Below are 19,607 nucleotides of genomic sequence, written 5' to 3'. Positions count from 1 at the left end.
TGCGTGTCCCGTCAATGTGTTTTTGCAGGCAGACACAGTATTTGTGCTCTTTTTTTTGTTTGTTTGGACAGATGCTGGTTGGAAAACAGGATAGAGGCAGGTGTCTGATGTTGGGAGTGTTTGTGTTGTGTGTGTGTGTGTGTGTGTGTGTGTGTGGGAGGCAAATGTTCTTCCCTTATCAAAAGCATCCAGCAAAATGAAAATAGAACACAATCCCATGAGGGATCCTGCTGTCCTCTATTCGGCATGCACACACAGACACAGAAGTACACACAGACAAACACACACGCCCCCCTCTGCCGTTGCCCCCTCACTCTCACTTCCATCTGCACATCAGCTGTCCACCTCGTATCCTGCTCCAGAAGAGAAACAAATGACAGGGAGAAGCATGGTACCTGTGTTAGGGGTCAGCCGTTCTCTCCTCCTTTTTTGTTGTCCCTCCAATCCCCCTCTTGTTCAGCCTATTCAGAGCCGAGGCGAGCTGAGCTGAGCCGAGGCGAGCCGAGCGTACAGCGGCGAGGCTCAATCCTTTTACCCTGCGATGCTGAAAATGGCACCAATATTCCCTGATAGCGGCAGCCTGCCTGTCTGCCTGCCTGCCTCTCTCTCTCTCTCTCTCTCTCTCTCTCTCTCTCTCTCTCCTGCTCTCTAGCTCACCTCCCTCCTCTGCTTGTCTGCTGCCATGTTGAGTGCACGCAGGGCGAGGGGCGGGCTGAAAGACGTGAGGAGGAGGAGGAGGAGGAGGAGGAGGGTGATGGTGGTGGTGGTGGTGGTGGAGGAGAAGGAGGAGGAGATAGTGAGGGGGACTCAGGGGGATAAGAAAGCAATTAGAAGACAGCCCCTCTTCCTTCCAGTCGGGAATGTATAATGGAATTAGCTTGGAGGGGGGCGGGCGGTGGTGGTGGGTGTTGGAGGTGAGGAGGTGGAGGGGTGCTTCGTCCTGCAGCCTCTGCTGGGGAGCAGCCTGTCCGACAGCCACCACACATACACACACACACACACACACACACACACATGTGTGTACGCGTGTGCGTGCAAAGGAGAGTGAGAGCAGATGGGGGGTGGTGGGGAGTGATTGCCATTGCACTGAGGGTGTGTGTGTGTGTGTGTGTGTGTGTGTGTGTCAGGAATAGAGAGAGCTGGGGTGAGAGAGAGAGAGAGAGAGAGAGTGATTGCTGATGTACTGATGAAGGGAGGGAGGAGAGGAGTGGTTGAGCAGTGGGACCACCTGCCTCTCTCTCTCTCTCTCTCTCTCTCTCTCTCTCTCTCTCTCATGCACTCAGAAGCACCCAGCAGGGGAGAAAAAGGGGCGAGCGGCAGCTTCAAAGCCCTGCTCCGTCTCAGGTTTGCTCTCCCTCCTCCTCCACCCCTCTCCTCCCTCACTTTCTCTCTCTCTCTCTCTCACTCTCTCTCTGAGTGGGTGGCGAGGCAGCTGCATGCGTGTCTGGAAACACAACTCTGTGTGTGTGTGTGTGTGTGTGTGTGTGTGTGTGTGTGTGTGTTTACTCATGTATGAAAAAGAGATGACCAAAATCCCAGTGTGAAAGACAGCGATTTATGAGAAAATTAGATAACAAAAGAAAGACACTGTGTGTGTGTGTGTGTGTGTGTTTGTTTGTTTCTGTTTGAGGGTGTGTGTGTGTGTGTGTGTGTGTGTGTGTGTGTGTGTGTGAGAATGAGCGAGAGCAAGCGCTGTCTTTTGATGGAGAGGGGACTGCGAGCCAGCCACTGCGTGGGGGAGATATGTGTATGCGTGTGTCTCTGATTGTGCCATGAATGAAAATAAGGAGGAAGGGAGGGAAGGAGGAGGAGGAGGAGGAAGGGGGGAAAAGGTGGAGGAAGAGGAGGAGGAGGAGGAGAAGGAGGAGGGGAGTGGGACTGTGACTCTCCTCCCATTCAGCCATCTCCTCCTCTCTGTCCTCTCCTCCTCCTCCTCCTCTTCCTCCTCTTGAGTGACAGATGAGAGGCTGCAAGCAGCTTGCTCAGGCACGCGTCAATAATTAGCATCCTCTCCTCCTCTCCTCCTCTCCTCCTCTCTTCCTCCTCTCCTCCTTGTTTTCATCCGATGTGTCGTGCAAAAGGAGCGCTTGTCGCAACGCGCCGAGCCGCCCGAGCGTTCCCTAATCTCAGTCATTCTGAATTTCCTCCTGTGCAGCCAAGGGTGTTTCATCGGGTTTACAAGCGGCGCCCTCCTTCCTCTTCCTCCCCGCCGTATAGACGCAATGGCCCGTGATCGCTCCTGGCGTGCAGACACACGCACACACACACACACACACACACGCCAGGATGGACAGATGCGTTAATGAACGCTGCACACGACCTCGACAGCTTTTTCTCACTTTCATAAACAAATCCGTGCCTTGGCTTACAGTCAGTCACACACACACACACACACACACGCACACACACACACACTCACTCGTGCGCGCACACACACGCACTGGTTCAAGGGCAATTGATTTGGAGTTTAATTTCTCTCCCGGTGCTCTTGACGCAAAAGGATGCGCCTCCGTCTGACCTTGACGACAGACTGGGGGAGTTTTGTCTCTGTCGCCAGGCTCACTCTGAAGCCACTCGAGACGCATGCACACACACACATACACACACAATCAGCATCTTCACCTGGAAACGTCAAAACCTTTCACGTCCTATTACAAATGAACGCTTTCCATCTGCTTTCTAATTATAGCCAACATAAGGCTATTCCTAATTTTAGCTGCAGCCGCGAAATAGTCGCCTTTTTAATAATTCATGAGCTCAGACACAGAGCCTGCTCCTACTGGCGCGCTTATTGCCAGAGAGTGCTGCTCATTGAAAAAAAACAACGTGGACACAGCTGGATTTTCACGAGCTGAGAAAACTTGTAAGTAAGTAATGTGGAAAATAATCAGACTCATTTGAAACTTTAAGGAGAGGGGAAACGCACGAACTGACCTTGCTCTTTTTTTTCTTTGGAAAACAGTCGGCCTGAAAAGAAGCACGAAACCATATCAATCATGGCTTTAAAAAAAGATGTGTTGATGAGTATTTGGCACTTGGGAGATCAGTAAAACCAGATGCATGGAGCCAAGCCATGAATACGTGATCGCGCCCATGTGCCTAAATCGTTTCGGTGAGCTGTCCTCCCTGGGATGCATTTGTTTTGATCAATGCGGATCTGAGTGAAGCGTGATTTTGCCTACAGCGCTGACATCAATCGAGATGGACAGGGGTTAAAAACGACTGGCTCTGAAGAAGCGTTTGAAAGCTCCTCTCATCTCAGCTCACCATACGCTCTGACGCACACTCCGCACACACACATGCGTGGCTGTTTGTGCGGAGTGTGCGTGCATGTAGTGTTTTCCACTCAAACATATCAGCAGGAGGGCTGTTTTCTGTGCCGCACAAGCAAAACCGGGTATGTGCAGAGGCCTTCTCAAGTAATAAAAGGCATTCAAGTGTTTATTTCTTAACAAAAATCCATTTTTTTTGTCCTGATATGTGATGTCACTGTCATTATATCAGTGTTAAGTGGCTTTTCTAAACTTCCCTTTCTTCTGCGGCTCTTTTCTTTTTCAAGATATGTGCATGCCGATTCAGGAATAATTCAAGTTCACTGATGGGGGAGTGAAGGGAGGAGGGAGGTGTAAGGGTCAGGGTCGTCGAGGACTCAGCCACACACACACACACACACACACACACACACACCTTGGATCAATGGAAGGCAGGGCAGGAAGGGGGTTGCTTCTGTTGCCATAGAGACGGGAGGACAGTGGTGTTGGATACTGTTACTAGGCAGGCAGGAGAGGCTGCCTCTGACTGAGGTGAGAGGATGTGGGGTGGTCTGCTGTGGGAGGGTAAACAACATCAGGACCGGGTGGGAGCAATGTTTAGGTGATATTCCTGCTTGGATTATTTTTTTCCAGGTCAGGTGGAGTGAAAAAAAAAAACTCACACTGGGATAGAAACATGAGTTGGAAACATGTTAAGAACATGAATTCAATCGATGCACGGACATATCTGACTTATTTAAACATTTAACCCTAAATATGTATATATATAATAAGTGTTTAGGTGACTTTTGTCCAATCAATCATCAATAACTATTTAGTGTCGCACGATTCTAGTGCACAACCTAGTGGTCGTTGCTCTGAAGTGCAGCAACATGTTGAAATCACATTTCTGTTCTCTGGGTGTTTGTTTTTCTTTAACTTTTTCACAGGCCAGTGGATGCCGTCGCGTTGATGGCACTATTGTGATGTTGCACAGCATCGCAGTAAAGTGTGTGTGTCCTCTGTGTTCTTCAGTGTGAGTGAAGGTTATGGTCACATGTTTGAAATCATCATCACACCAAGGACGTGTGATTCACTGGTTATCCGTTTAATCCAGGGCAACAAGCGAAGCGTCACGTCTCTGACTGAATATGTGAAGCCCTCAAACAGGACCGCAAAGCTCGAGTGACACCTAGTGGATTTTGTACGCAACATTTTGAGCTCAGAGCTGTGGTACACTCGCGCCCTCTCATGGGCAATAATCAGTATGATTCACTTTGTTTTTTTGTTTTTTTGTAAATGAAGCAGATATTTTGCCACGTGAAAGCCAACAGCTGATAACTTTCTGAGGAAAGAGGAGGTGATCATTTCTTCTTTTGCACATTATGGCGCAAAAAATGAGAAAGTTACATCCTTAAAACTCACAACTACCAGCATGTTAAACGGCGTCCTTCACTGGAACTACACCTTCACAGGCTGCATTTAAATGTTTTCACAGAGAAACAACAGAATGGTGCTGACCATGACCCTATGGTCCTGTTCATGGTCCAGTGGTTCTGTCCATGTCCTAGTCTATGGTACTTGTCCATGGTGCTGTCTATGATCGCACCAGCAGCACTGTTGTACTCCTTCAGTACCACGGACAGCGCCGTCTCTCTGGCTGGTTTCATAACTCATAATTCTCATCCTAAAATGAAAGTTTGTTATATATTTTGTAAAATTATGTGACTTAACATTTTTCTAACTTTCTCCTTAATTAGGACATTATTGTTCATACCTTTATTTCCCAAATATTTCACATTTCCCAAATGACTATAACCCTTTGAGAGGAGTTAAATTGGTTAAACTTTTCTTAAAAGTGTCTTTTTCAGTTGTTCTTAGTCCCAGAATTTTCACTTTTTTATACGTTTTTGTCTTGAAAACAAAAGGAAATTTGTGCTCTTTCACACAATGTAACTATAGAGCCAAACAGTATGAGCACTATGAGCCTTAACGTGAACTTCCCAAGTGTGAAGAGAGACAAAAATTTACTTGAAAATTGACATTTTGGACACATATTTAACATCGATGCTTTCAGTCCGCTCTCTCACAAAATGTAAAAGTACAGGCGATAAGAATCACACTTTAAAAATAATAAGCCAGAGTTTGTGAGGCGCCTCTCATCTGTGACCTCTCTGACCCAGGAGTCACTCAACAGTTGGCATCACCGTGGCAACCAGTAGATACACACAGCTGATTGAGATGAGCTAATTAGACTTAGAAATCGCGTTCCCCAGCAGTGCACAGGCTAATATCTGAGTCATTAGTTATTGCCTTTGAGGTTAAAGGATGACAAAATTGATATTTAAACGGCTGTAATGGCTGAATGAGATGCAAAATGAAATCTGTGTCGGAGTGACTCACCTTTAGTGGTTAGCAACCGGAAGAGTTTTAACTTTGAGGCTAATTGGTGTACTGAGATTTGAAGGGTTGTCACAATCTACAGGCCTTAATATGTGAAGAATGCAAAAAGTTATTTATAAATGTATCTGGTATAAGTACATGTTTTGATTATCTTATTGCCAGGATGGATTTAACAGACTGTGGTATGCAATCTTCCTGTTGTGGCATTTGGAGGAATCTCTAACGACCTTCTTCCGACCACTTAAAGCGCTTTAACACTACCATTCATGTGGATGTATATGAATATGTATATGAATATTTTCTGAGGTGCTACGTGGGATAAAAAGTTTGAGAAACACGGCATATTGTTGATCCTAACTTGTTGCTTGTCATCTTTTTAAAAAGGACATGTTCACCTCCTCTCAGACGTCATAGATGTCCGCAGCCAGCCACGCAATGAGAGATTAGTCCTCACTTTTGTTTTTATTGCACACTTTAATCATTTAGTAAACAGATCTTCACAGTAACAATGCAATAGCAGAAAACAGAAGCAAATCACTGTGCGGTGAAGCTTGTTAGGTCTTAAAAGTATTTATAGGTATTTACACGGAAAATATGAAAATCAAAAATCAGTGCCCGAGGTTATTCCTGTAGTGGGATGAGGCGTTTTAAACCTCTTTATCACTCCATAGCACTTCTCAGACTTGAGTCCAGCCACTCAGGCTTTACACTGTTTGTAGCTCTATGAATCCTGTCCAATCCTGCCAACCCAAAAACATTCAAGTACTGCATTTCTGTCATTGCACAGGTACCGGGTCAGTCAGTGCACAGGACTCTGAAAATTGCATGGCACCACTTCAACAACTTAAATGTCCAAAATCAAATAGCTTTGTCGTTTTATATCATCAGAACATAGAAATAGTACCTAAAGGAATTTAAATAGTAACCAAATACTAAAGGTAGCTAAATATTTCCCAACATATAAAGCAACATGAAGCAAAATCTAGAATTTTATTTAATCAACTCTCATTCTTTGTGATGCAGTAATAAATAGTCATTTAGACATGAAATCTCATAAAAATTAATCAACATACAAAATGGAACATTTTGCATTGCATAAACTGTAAAATGATGTTAAAGCAGACAGCTCTAAATGTTTCAGCTATGTCTGCGGGTAATAATAGTAGTGCATGAATGAGCTGAAATACCATTTAATGAACACTAACGAACACACCTGTCTTTGCATTTAGAGTATTTTTGGTTTGGAACATACTGTTTAAGTGTTGCACTCTATCGCACTGTAGACTTGCAGGGGAGACGAGAAAGTAAAAATAAAAGAAAGATACAAAATCAGAATAAGGCAAAGTGAAGGTACTGTTTGAACCACAGCTTCAAATATACTTACACTCGGATCTAACTGTTCAGAAGTGTGTAATAACATTTTCAGTCGTTCTGTTCAAAGTCTGTGCCGAGACAAAAAGCTTATAAAGATAGATAACGAGAACACACTATTTGGAAACTCTTGTTGTTGGTTGTTGATGAAGAAAACACTTTTCCATACATTGTGATAACTGATAAAGCTTATTGTCTGACCATATGGTGCCCAGTTAGTGTAAGTTCTCATTTGGTTATGTACTAATACAATAAAACACATAAAACAATCCCTCCATATTCAAAACAAACAGGACAAAGTCAGAACACAGCAGTAGTTCCTTTATGTCTCGTACAACGTCTGATAAAACCAAAATACATCTGTATCTAACGAATACAAAGCCTCTGTGTGAGCACAGTCTTTCGTGGTGTCTGTGGTCAGCTTTGTCTATACAAACACACGCAGAAGCAGGTTCCATTGAGGCAATGATGGCAAGTCTTGGAATTCACTGAATTCAGCTTGATATCAGAAAAGTGGGACTTTTTTGGTGCAGTCCCATTGGTCCAACAACCACAGATGTGGTCCATTTTTCATGTGTCACTGGTGGTTTTTCTTTCACCCTTGAGCCTCGTCCTCACTACCTGTGGCCTGGGCTCCTGTGGGTTGCTGTGTCCCCATTCAGATCCTCCTCCACGACATTAACGTAGCCCTCTTTCTCTATGCACCCTGCAAGGACCTGCAGCACCAGCCGGAGCCTGCGGTCCATGGCCTGGAGGTGACGCTGGATGAGGATGGGGGACAGTCGATCACGGAGTAGAGACTCCTCCATCAGGGAGCTCAGCTGGTAGTCCTCTTTGGCCAGCAGCTGGAGACGGAGGTAGGTGGACTTCCTCACCCTGGAAACAAGGGACGAAAGATAATTGACTGATTAATTTTTTTTAGGGAACTTGTGAAGATATATTCATGTGTTTTTCTTGATATTTTTTTATTTATTTTTGGATAGATTAAAGTAGAGACACAAACAGGAAACATTGGACGAGAAGACGATGAATTGAATCAGGAGCATTACATTTATATAGCCACTTAACCACCAGGCCTCCAAGATGCCTTTTATTCATGAATTTCAGCATAGAGCCCTGCAGAGAACTGGAAGGTGTCTTATGGGTTGTGAAGGACCAGCGGAGGCTTTGTTGCCAACAGGACAAAGACACAGAAACCTCAAGAGGACTGCTAGAAATTCACAGACAACCAAATATCTGACCTGCAGCACTGGCTGAGTGGCACCAGGATGGACAGCTCATCATGGGAGTGTTTTCCAAATCTACGACAGTGGGGATAAACATCAAAAGATGAAGCAGGAATCATCACAAACACACTCTGCGTTGGACAGCTGTTCAGAGACTTTGCAAGTCTCATGTTTATATATTGAACAGATTTTCATCATCGTGGTTGCTGAGATGTCTTTACCCTCTCCCGTTGTCTAGGTGAATAATGAAGGTGTCATTTCCAAACTTCTCAAAAGTTTCGTAATGATGTCGATCCATGTTACCTGTGCAGGGAGAGGGCGACGTGATGAGAACTGTAAGTTGATTCAGCTGTGAGTAAATCTGTGAGTGTGATATATATATCTGATATTTCTCTTCTATTCTTACCCATTAAGAAGTCAAAAATGGTCATATCCATGATGTCCAGCAGTCGAGTGCCTCGGTCATATGGAGGAGTCTGCTTAACCTCATCACAGTAATCTGGGTCCACCTCCCACCTGAGAATACACACCCACAAAATGAATAAAAAAAATAGCTATATTTGGACACAGAAAGGTGGATGATTACATAATAAAGCCTGACTCAGAAGTTGCAAATCTGTGCTGACAGATTCATGAATGTGGTGCATCGGTGTCGTTTCCTTACTCTGCTTTCTTGCGTTTATGATAGGAACGTCTCCAGGGGTTTCTCCAGGTCTTGCGTTTGGCGAGGTTCAGGTCTGGCAGGAAGGCTGCTAGTGAACCTTCAATCTGATCCGGTTTACCGCACAGAGCGTGCTCAGTAGAGCAGTAGTACGAGCACTCGCCGTAGAAACAGACGTTATTGGCTGATGAGAGAGAAGAAGCAGTTTGTTAACTGCTGACGTGGCTGAACGAGAAAAGAGTTACACAGTGGAAATAAGGGGGCGGTGGGGGTTTTCTTTTCTGCAGGTGCAGGGTGAAACGCAGGTCACAGAGACAGGGAAGATGGAACGTTATAATCAAAGAGAATCTGACCATCATTTAATACGTCTTCCTACTGAGTTGAAGTGAACGCAGATCAAACTGGCTGCCTAAAATACGAGAAAATATTTAAATGTTTTGTTTAATAATTATCAAAGTTATGTTAAATCTGTCTCTCGCACAAAGTCAGCTGGGATAAGCTCCAGCCCACCATGACCCTGTGACCCCAGCGGTTACACATAATGGATGGATGGATGGATGGATATGTAAAATCTTCGTTTTAATCTTCACCAACGATTGCTTGTTTGATGATTCTTTGAGAAGTTGTTGAATTTTATTCTTGGCACCCTGACGACCGGTCTTATGTGACAAAGAACCTGCTTTGCATCGCCGGAACACATTATACCTACTTGTTGTTGTTATTAACATAATTTAACAAGAACAACACCGTTTTCATTGAATTCATTTGAATTTTAAATGCAAGCTTTTCATTTATTTGTAGTTTTATTGAGTGCTTGTATATTCACTTTGCTTTCCATAAAAACCCTTGCAAAGAATAAGCGGTCTCACAGTGCCACCCTGTGGTGACATCTGCCTATAACTGTATTTATAATCACACATGCTGCAGTACATTCTTGCCTTGCCTTGAAGATCAGACCAGGACATACAAACTCAGACTACACTGAACAACAAAACTCACTTCGTCAGTGAGATACATTTGTTCTGTCCAAATAGGATGATGCATGCAGCCATGTTATCTACATCATTGTGCCAAAGCTGCAGATGCTGGCAGTATTTCTACCTGGTGAGATGAAGAAGGTCCTCCACAACTTCTTGTCACGAGTCACATCTCTGATCTCCCTCGTCATGTTGACGAGTCGTCCTGCAACCGGGGGCACTCTCCGGAAGTCAAGGATCCTAAAAAAAAGAAGATGTTTTTAAATCTAATATTTCACTATTTAAATTACACTAATTCATTTTATTTTTTTACAATGAGTTTTTTTGTTGTTGTTGACCTGAACAAATGCAGCCTCAAAGCACCTTCAGCCTCCGGCTCTTTCCCTCACGGTGCCCCAGGTGGTGCACATTTCCAGAGCGTCTCCAGCCAACCAGGAGAGCGCTTGAACACTGAGCACCTGTGTTTGTGAGCTGCTCTGACCCAGTGCTCTTGATTTCTGCACCTCCCCTGCTTGCATTATCTGTCTATTAATGCACATTAGCTGCAACAGGATATACTCTCTCTCTGAATAAAGACAGCCCAAAGGAAAAAAAAAAGGCACCCCAGGATACTTTTCCCTTCACATGAGAATGACGTTTAATGGTTCCTAATCAAACCTGTCGGCACAATGCTTGATCTGTATTATTTCAGCACACAGAATGGTCAATAATTCATCATCTGCTTTTGTGACTGGCATCAAAAGCAGCATTTATTGACATTCAGCGCCTGCCTCTGAACAAAACAAGGATAGAAAAGGTGTGTGTGTGTGTTTGCCTATCACCTGTTCCACCAACACACACTCAAACACAGAGCTTTTGTGTGCCGGTATACTTAAACATGATCTATTTGAACTATCTGTCTATATTTAGATGGTAAAGCTCATTTTAATTCCCCCCACTTTCAGACTTGCTCCCTTTCTGTCTCCATCTGCCTCTCTCATTCTTTTCTTATGCTCTTATGTCAGAACACTATATCTATTCAGCTCCTGTTTAGCCTTCCTCACTGTATGTTTGGTGTCCAAATGACCCTGACCCGTTTGAGACTAAAACTAAGCCTCCTGGGAGCAGACACACACACTCACAGACAGACAGACTGGCCGAGTGGAACAGAGTTAACGAAACTTTAGCCTACAGAGGACAGCATTCAGGAGCTGCAAACTGCACCGTCATGTTAGGCCCGTGGTGACAAAGGAGCACCTGTGTGTGAGTGTGCACGTACGTACGTACGTACGTGTGTGTGTGTGTGTGTGTTCACATTCAAGCATCTATTTGTGTGCACTCCGCCTATTATACACATCTGAGTCACAAGGAGTTCACAACAGATGGTAGTATAGTACACCAGCTAAGAGCAGAGGAGGATAAAAAAAAAAAACACCCCGTGAGATGTAGAAGTAATTACTGGAAAGCAGCAACCTCTTCCCTTAAATCTTCAAGATATTTTAGGACATTTCATCACAGCGGCCTAGAATTAGAAATCAAATTAAATAAAGTTTTAGCCGAGCAAAACATCCTTCCTACTCCACATTCCTGAGTCAGTATGAATAAGAAGCCATAAGCTCAGGCTGGTATCCAGAGGCTGCTGTGGTCTGGCAACTGGGCCATAATTCATAGGCAGCCCCGCATGCCGCACGCTATCTAAAAACAAACTGCTCTTTAGGGGCAACACAGACACCCCCCTCCTCTAGCCGCTTGCTCTAAGACCATGTCCTGGTGGTAATGTCGTGCCACTAATTTCCTACTTGGGTCCATTTTCCTGTTCATGCAAATACGCTGACCTCATCGAACAGAGAGCGAAGTGAGAGCGTGTGCTTGTGAGCATGTGTGAGGTAATTACCATTAATCATCCTCCACCCAGAATCTCAAGCTATCATATTTGACTCTTCTTAATGTTCCTCTTCTTAAGTCTGGAGATTTTTTTGTTTTTGATGTTGTTGTTTTTTTTTTACTTTGTCAGCTAAAGCCTGCAGAGTAAAAGGATCATGTGGAAATCAATATACCTGCGGAGCAAATAAAGGAGATGATCCAAGTGTTATCTAATCTCTCATGTACCGAATTCCATTCACATTTTCACAGCTTAAGTGCACCATGGCGCAACTCTGGTGTCTGTCGGGATTACTTGAAAAACAACTCGGACAAAGAAACACAGTCACAAAGAAACGGTGTGGTGGTGGTGGTGGTGGTGGTGGTGGTGGGGCAGGTGAAACTCACCTATCCAGGTGAAAAGCAGCTATCTCAGCGTTGTGCCTCTCAAAGTCAGAGAAGTAGAAGAAGTCTGGAGGTGTTTCCTGCTCCCGGGTCTGCCTGAAAGATAGCGGTAAAGAAAACATTACATATAACATCATTTCTCTTTAATGGGATTTCTTTGTGCTCAAATATTTTTATATTTTATTGTTGCATAAACAAACTTTAAATGAGGAAACATGACAAGAATGAAGAATGTCTACCCTAAACTTAAAAAATATCTTCGCTTGTACTGACTCATCAGGAAGGGGATGATGTTACAAACCGTTAAGGAGGGGATTCAAAACAATATCTCTACAATGACCTTCATTTTGAGTGTGCGATTGTTTGACATTCCCACTCTGTCCGTCTGTGCAAATCTCCTCAGTTTTCCACCAGAGTTTCGTTTCCTGCTGTCTGAAACTCATCTCGATGTCTGCATCCCTTTTTCTAGGGCAAAAGCTGCTGCATGTGACCAAAGCCTGTGTGGACAAGGCTGCTGAAGGGAAGCTGGATGAGATTCTTGCTCACATCCTGCAGTTCCTTCCAGCAAACACACACACACACACACACACACACACACACACACACAAAGAGACAGACATCCAAGAGATGTGAATCCCTGCCAAACCAAGCCATGGATCTGAGTCAGGAACTGTAAGAAGGATCTTTGTGTCTGTCTTTCCCTGAGTCTGTCTGTCTGCTTACTAGTCTGCCAGCAGGATGTTATCGTTCCACATTTGCACACTTGCTTTCTCTCTCTCACACACACACACACACACACACACACACCTAACATTAACCTGCTGTAGCTGCTCTACTTGCACACATCACAAACATGCTGCCCCTCCTCCACTCCATTACTGTGGACCGGACTCCTGGGTGGAGCCGTGGATCACTGCCCCCACAGCCCCCCTTCCACCTTCTCTACCAGTTTTCTTAAAAAAAAAAGCCAAACCGTTGACAACAGAAAATAACCTGTCCTCCTATTCTTTGTTATGTCAGGGAAGGATCCATTTACCCATCAATCAATTGCTGCCATTGTGTGATCCCTTCTGTCCCAAACAAAGCGAGGAGCGGACTAATGGCGTTTTTATTTTCAGGTTGCGAGACAGAGGATGAAAGAAAGGGGGTGGATTAAAAGGGAGTGAGGGCATGTAGTTTGAAAAGGTGACCTCGTAAGCACTCAGTGCACCTGTGACGCACCTTGTTATCATACAAACACGCCATTATCACGGCACCTTGTCGTGTACATATATATAGTCAGAGCTCAAGTTCAAACAGCGAGATTCCTGACTCGTGCATGAAAAAACAGCTTTTACTTTAATAAGTTGCTCTGCATGGAGAGTCTTGAGAACCTCCAGAGAAAAGTGTGTTTGTCTTCATTCAGCTGCTCCCTTCACTTTCCGCTGTGTAAAAACGTGTAACCGTAAACCTGACTGACAGTTTAGGCATTACAGGCTTTGGTTGCTATGGTCACCAGGATGTAAAATGCAATTTCCTGCCGGGGAGGAAGCTGCTTAGAATTTTGAACGCGGGCAATAGCAGGTTTGTGACGTGAAAACGCCATAACACACACACACACACACACACACACACACACACACACACACTCTTTGTGAGTAAGTGTCCTTGATCATAAAAGGCCCTTTATCTGGAGTGTGATTAGGCTACAGCAAACGTACTGTATGTAGTTCAGCAGAATCTTCTGGAGTGTGTGTATGTGTGTGTGTGTGTGTGAAGTGATGAAGCTGAACTGCTTCCCTATGTGGACTCAGTTTGCGCTGACTCTGCAGTTTTAATGCTCTTTCATGAGCTTAGACCTGCACAGTAGAGGGTTATATTAGAGAGCTGACAGCGAGGAGGAAGGAGGAGGACACACATACACACACACACACACACACACAACAGCTGTGGCCCAGACACACACACACACACATATACACACTCATCTTTTCTCCCTCTTTCACATACACAAACACAAACACACATTGATGATACATGTTTGTGACAGAGAGAGGGCAGCAGAGACAAAGCCAGTGAGAGAAAATCAATGCGCTAACCATGTTACTTCTTGGAATGAGAAGAAATAAGCATCTCTCTTCACACGTTCATGCTAAACGAAGACGTAACAGTGTGAATACAGTACAGACGTAGCGGCGTAATGGCATCTCGCTACTGAGCCACGAGACAGAGGAAGAGACAGAAAGGAAGCACGGGAGATCTGTCATCTATTGGTAATCCACAGCAGATTTCAGCCCCCCACTGACAGGTGTCTCTGTCTCTGTCTGGCCCTCTGGCCTGTGTGTGTCTGTGTTGGTGGCTAAGTAGACATGGAGAATGCTTTGCTACGGGATCTGGGGGATATTAAACTGCAACACTTGCACATATTCAAAAGATCTTGAACATAAAATGTCTATTTTTTGTTAAAGGTGCTGTAATCAATATTCATTAAATGACAATGTGACAGGAGTCGCTCGTAGTGATAAAACGATCAGCTGAATCTGCAGCTCCTTTCGGCTTTACGACGCTTTAAAGAGTATCAGCACCACGTTTAGCTGTGCGGCAGCAGTTAACTGTCACCGCTTTCAGATGCAGCAGGCCACTACCTGCTCAGCACCAGACTAGAGCTGTTTTTATTACAGACTCACCAATTATTTAAAGGTACAGTGCTGTGTAGTATTTAGTGACATCTAGTGGTGAGGTTGCAGATTGCAACCAACCGAATACAGCTTGCCTCACCCTCCCATTCCAAGCGTGAACTGATACTCATTTCAGATTAATATACACAAATGTAAATATAGCAATCTTATCAAATTTTATCATCTTAAATATTACTCATTGGACCTTGCATTAAATTTCCAGCTATTATTAATCAAAATTGTCCAAATTCTCTAAATTTCAGATTATTATTGTCTGGTTTCTTTGGTCCATCTCAAGATGTCGATTGATTGAATGATCAACAGATGAATCAGCAATGCAAATAATCATTAGTTGCACTTGTACAGCAGAAAGACACAAAGTTATCCAGTAGCTAGAACATAATGGAGCATTTAGCAGCTCAAGAGAATTATATTTCACTAAAGCTGAAAGAGAGTGAATTCATTCATTCAATTCAGTCATCAGGCGACGAGAGTTTAGAGCATGTGTGGTTTTTTTCTTCTTCTTCTTTCTTTTTTCGCCATCTGCCGAACACACACGAACATGACCCCCTTTGCTCTCATCTATTCGACCATAACGAGCCACGGACCTTCAATCTACCACGTAAGTGGATGTAACTGACACTACAGCGAGCTGTCTGCTTGAATACATCCTTAAGGCTTAACTTGTTTCGAGCCAAACAGGTAATATTTATTGTATCCTCTAAACACGATGTGAGATTGCACTGGTCAAATATACCGTTAAAAAACGTAATGAAGAGACAGACAAGGAGAAAAAATATCTGCATGTTCTTCTAGTTTTCCAGAGGGATGAGAGGAGATTCAAGGATTTTAAACCCTGCTTAGTTTTTTCTAACCTTCTTTGATTTACCAATTCAGTTTGGTTACCGTGCAGCCAAATGAAATTCCCTCTCGCCAGCCTGACCCTACTTAACACCAATTATCAAGCATCCAGCAGCTTCTCCTCTCCTTTTTTCTTCCACTTATTCCTTCCGTATGTGTCCCGTCTCTGTCATTCCTTCTCTTTATCTCATCTTCCTTCACAAATCTCTCCCACCAATCCGCCGTCTTCCTCAGAACTGTTTAATTATGGGAAAACAAACACAGCATCGATGTTTACAGAACAAATTCCATCAAGTATATATGTAAATATATAACCTCTCTGCCTCTTGACGTCAAAGTTGCACTACGGTATCTACTGTGGAGAGCGTTAGAGGAAAGCAAGTGATCAGCGTGATATATTCAGGACACTTGTGGGTAAATGGCACCTTGCAGAGTACTCACAACACTTCTCAAGGTGACAGACAGGTAGAAGGATGGAGGAGCGGATAAAAGAGTGTGAGATAAAACCTCTCCAGCCTGGTGATTTGTGTCAGAGGGCGCTTGTCTGTCAGCAGCACTACACGCAGAAGCATCAGAGAAAACACAGCCCAAGACTCTCAAGTACGTGCTCGTGTTTACATCGGCAAACTGTGTGCGCACATATATTCTGTGTGTATTCCTCAGTCCGTGTCTGCTTATTCTTCTTTATTTCCCTCCACGCATGCCGCTTCTTTGCTTCCTCCAGCATCAGTATCGGAGAGGGATCTAAGAATCGGCCCAGAGCCCCAAGGTAGCTGTCTAGATTGAATTTCAAATCAATGTTACACAAGTTGTGTTCTAGCCTCGGCTATTTTCAACACACAGGGTGAGGCACCGCCAGAAGGGAAAGGCAAGTTATCTGCCTGTGTGGGAAGCAGTATGGGTGATATTATCATAAGAATGCTGGGAAAAAAGATTCGACTCAGAGAAGATGGATGATGGCCTAAGTCAGTGCTTCAATTTCAAAGTTATTAGATGACATGAGGTGGGAGAGAGAGTGGAGTTAATATAAAGACTGAGCAATTTATCAGTGATCTGCTTTCTGCTATGTGAAGTATTCAGTACGTACAAGTGTAGAGGTGCAAATATCCATAACCAGAGTCGAGGGGAGCTTCATTAACGATCAGCATTAAAGATGATGAGTTGTGAAAATTACTGCATATGGTTTTATACGTTTAGGATGCACTGTACATTACACATTGGTGGAGAATTATCCTTCATAAATGATACATTTTACACCACAAAAATTCTCAGCTCTAATGGCTGGCAGGTGTGTATTAAATTTTTATAACCGCACAGTATAACCGGACAGCTACAATGTGTGTTTCTAAATTCATGTGCTGGGATGAATCTGTAAGTAAAGACGGTAACAGTGAGCTGTAACTAAAAAGTTCAGGGCTAGAGTCATTTGTATAACCACAACCAAACACCATAAAATAAGTATAAAAGCTTTTCAGTGAGAACGACGCAATTTTAATTTCATATAATTTTGATATTTGTGTTTCGAATCTCCCAGATGAATTTGCATGTTTCCCCCCGTGTCTGTGTGGGTTCTCTCCAGGTACTCCGCATACCCGTATAGGGGTAGGTGGTTATGGAAAATGGATGGATGGATGATATTTCTGTGGATCTAAATGGATCCACCCATTCAAATGTTTGGAATCACCTCTTGTATTGATGTTTTTCTTTAATAATAGCTATTTTAACATGAATACATTTAGACACTAAATGTAACATTCATGGCCCCAAAAGAAGAGATTAAAGATTAAAGCGTCCATTTAGTTGAGTTTGTTGAGTTTGTTTTTTAGTCCAGAAAAGCGTAACTGACCCTGAATCATTATTGAACCACAACAGTACAAATGGGCTCTAAATATTTTAGTTTTTCTTTTGGCCTTCTGCAGTGTACTCTGTGGTCAGCTTTAAACTGTGATTTATCAGTCCATAATTTGTTCAGCTGATATTCTGTGATACAGTTTTGACAGTGCTGACCTGAGCCTAAACACCTATTATTTTATTTTATGTTATATTAATATATATATGTCTTATATCTCAGTCCTAAGAATAGCTTTGCTAAAGCAACACGATGGTTAATTTCAGCTTGTTAGAGGCATTATTTTGCACTTGACACTGAGACAGGAACCCATGACTGTTTAGTCTTGCAGTTTCTTTTAACATGATTGGTGATTTCTTATTTTCTTATTTAACTGTAGCTCACAGGGATATTTGTCTCTTTCTGCCCTTTCAGTTGTCAGTCTACAGCGTTTTTGCACAATAAACCCTTCACACAAAATAACATTTATGGGGATTTATGGGGACTTTTTACAACCTAAAAGCACAAAAGACCATTCAAAAACACAGAAATCATTTCAGACGTCTGACTGTACCGAATAAAGCTTTTGTGGCTGGTCACCCCAAACTTTTAAACAGTAGTGTATCTCCGCTGCAGAGACAGTTTAAATATTATTATTTGGCAGCAGACAATCGGAAAATTTCTCTTTTTCTCCTGGTTATAAAACTTGAGAGATGTTGCCTAGCGATACAAACTTTGAAGTTCCTGCAAATATGAGATCAAAATTACTGATATTTTTAAAAATGGATTACAAACATGGAACATAGCCTTCAACCTGTTGGCTATTATACTTTAAAGAAATAACATTTATTACATAAATAATAAACTGCAGAACTGTGTAAAAACTCATCATCAAACCAATCATTTTAAATTGTAAACACATTTTTTTTTATGTTTTAAGATATTTTGTTTATTCTGAAAGCATCACAAATGTTGAATAGATTTTGTATTTTTATTTTTTTTTACACCTATATTGAACACATCAGGTTTCAGTATTATTCTTCTCTAGTTTTATTGGAGTAGTAGACCTTTGTCAGCCCTTTATTGCCACCGACTATAAACATCACCCCTGTTCTATTCTCCTTCTGAAATGTGCATCATTGTGTGTGTGTGTGTGTGTGTGTGTGTGTGTGTGCTGGTAACCCGAAACACAATGGAGACGTGTAATCCAGTCAGACAAACAATTGTCTGTATATTTCTGTGACTTGAGGTCATTTTGAGAATCTAAATGTGCGGCTTTGAGGGAAGCTGCATAACTGTGGGCTAGATCACTATGACTGTGACCAGCAGAGCTCTCTCGGCTACCTTTGAGATAAATGACAGAAGCCCTAAGAACTACTGTTAATTCTGTCTGTAATTTTATCACAAATCCTGCCCACAGTTTCTCTCCTCTGGTTTTATTGCGAAAAAAGCATTTTGCTTGGGAGAGACGTTATTTCCAATCGATGGTGGACAGTTCTCGCTTTCAAAGTGAGATATCAAATGAACATTTCCCTCGCTGTGTGAAGGTTGCACTGTAAAGTGTTCTGGAAATATCAAGTTTCTCTTGGTTTATTGACCAAAGTCTGTACGTGAATAAATACATCTTTCAGTTTACAAGAAGAAAAGACGTATCAAGATACTCTGCTCTTTGATTAATAATTTGTGTCTGATATGGTTTTTCATCCATAATAAGTTGCCTTTAATTTACATCGACTCAGTCGACTGATGATTGTGTAGATATAATTATAAAATCCCATGTTGTAGCTATGTAGGCTGAATCTGAATCTTCCTTCGCCTCAGTGCTCTACATTACTCTTAGAGCTATTTCTGTGAGTCTTTTATTTTTTATTTTCTTTGCTGGCCTTAATTGACTGGCGTGTCATATTCAGCTTTGTTCCCTTGGGCACATCGCTCTGTAGAGCGCAGTGTTTAAAGGCCTTAAATCACTGTGAAGACCTGATGTAAAGCTGCAGAATTATTCCTGAGCTTTTGGGATCCCTTCCCTACAATCATGTTAACGGGATCCCTCGAGTTGTGAGTGAACTTGGAATATGTGTGAAAAAAAAAAAAGGAAATCTTGTTAGTATCACTGCATATTTTTCATTTT

The 19,607-nt window shown here is 42.9% G+C and overlaps 1 protein-coding gene and 1 long non-coding RNA gene across 2 annotated transcripts in view; one reads left to right on the top strand and one right to left on the bottom strand.

Moving 5' to 3' along the window:
- Positions 1–3,735: 3,735 nt before the first annotated feature.
- LOC113747117 (uncharacterized) lies at positions 3,736–8,782 on the top strand. Its single transcript, XR_003463356.1, has 4 exons — positions 3,736–3,803; positions 7,739–7,882; positions 8,490–8,586; positions 8,666–8,782. It is a non-coding gene; the product is annotated as an uncharacterized LOC113747117 (long non-coding RNA).
- The window catches only part of fam20ca (FAM20C golgi associated secretory pathway kinase a), a 35,661-nt gene continuing 22,162 nt past the window's right edge, over positions 6,109–19,607 (bottom strand). The window contains exons 4-10 of the mRNA XM_027285525.1: positions 12,137–12,229; positions 10,014–10,129; positions 8,916–9,096; positions 8,658–8,767; positions 8,473–8,554; positions 8,267–8,326; positions 6,109–7,901 (exon numbers count right to left, since the gene is read on the bottom strand). Coding sequence (XP_027141326.1) covers positions 7,643–7,901; positions 8,267–8,326; positions 8,473–8,554; positions 8,658–8,767; positions 8,916–9,096; positions 10,014–10,129; positions 12,137–12,229 — 901 coding nt within the window. The 3' untranslated portion in view covers positions 6,109–7,642. The remainder of the gene's footprint in view (positions 7,902–8,266; positions 8,327–8,472; positions 8,555–8,657; positions 8,768–8,915; positions 9,097–10,013; positions 10,130–12,136; positions 12,230–19,607) is intronic.

The sequence above is a fragment of the Larimichthys crocea genome, chromosome XII, assembly GCF_000972845.2.
Source record: "Larimichthys crocea isolate SSNF chromosome XII, L_crocea_2.0, whole genome shotgun sequence".
NCBI lineage: Eukaryota > Metazoa > Chordata > Actinopteri > Sciaenidae > Larimichthys > Larimichthys crocea.
This window is presented reverse-complemented; position numbering and strand designations above follow the sequence as displayed.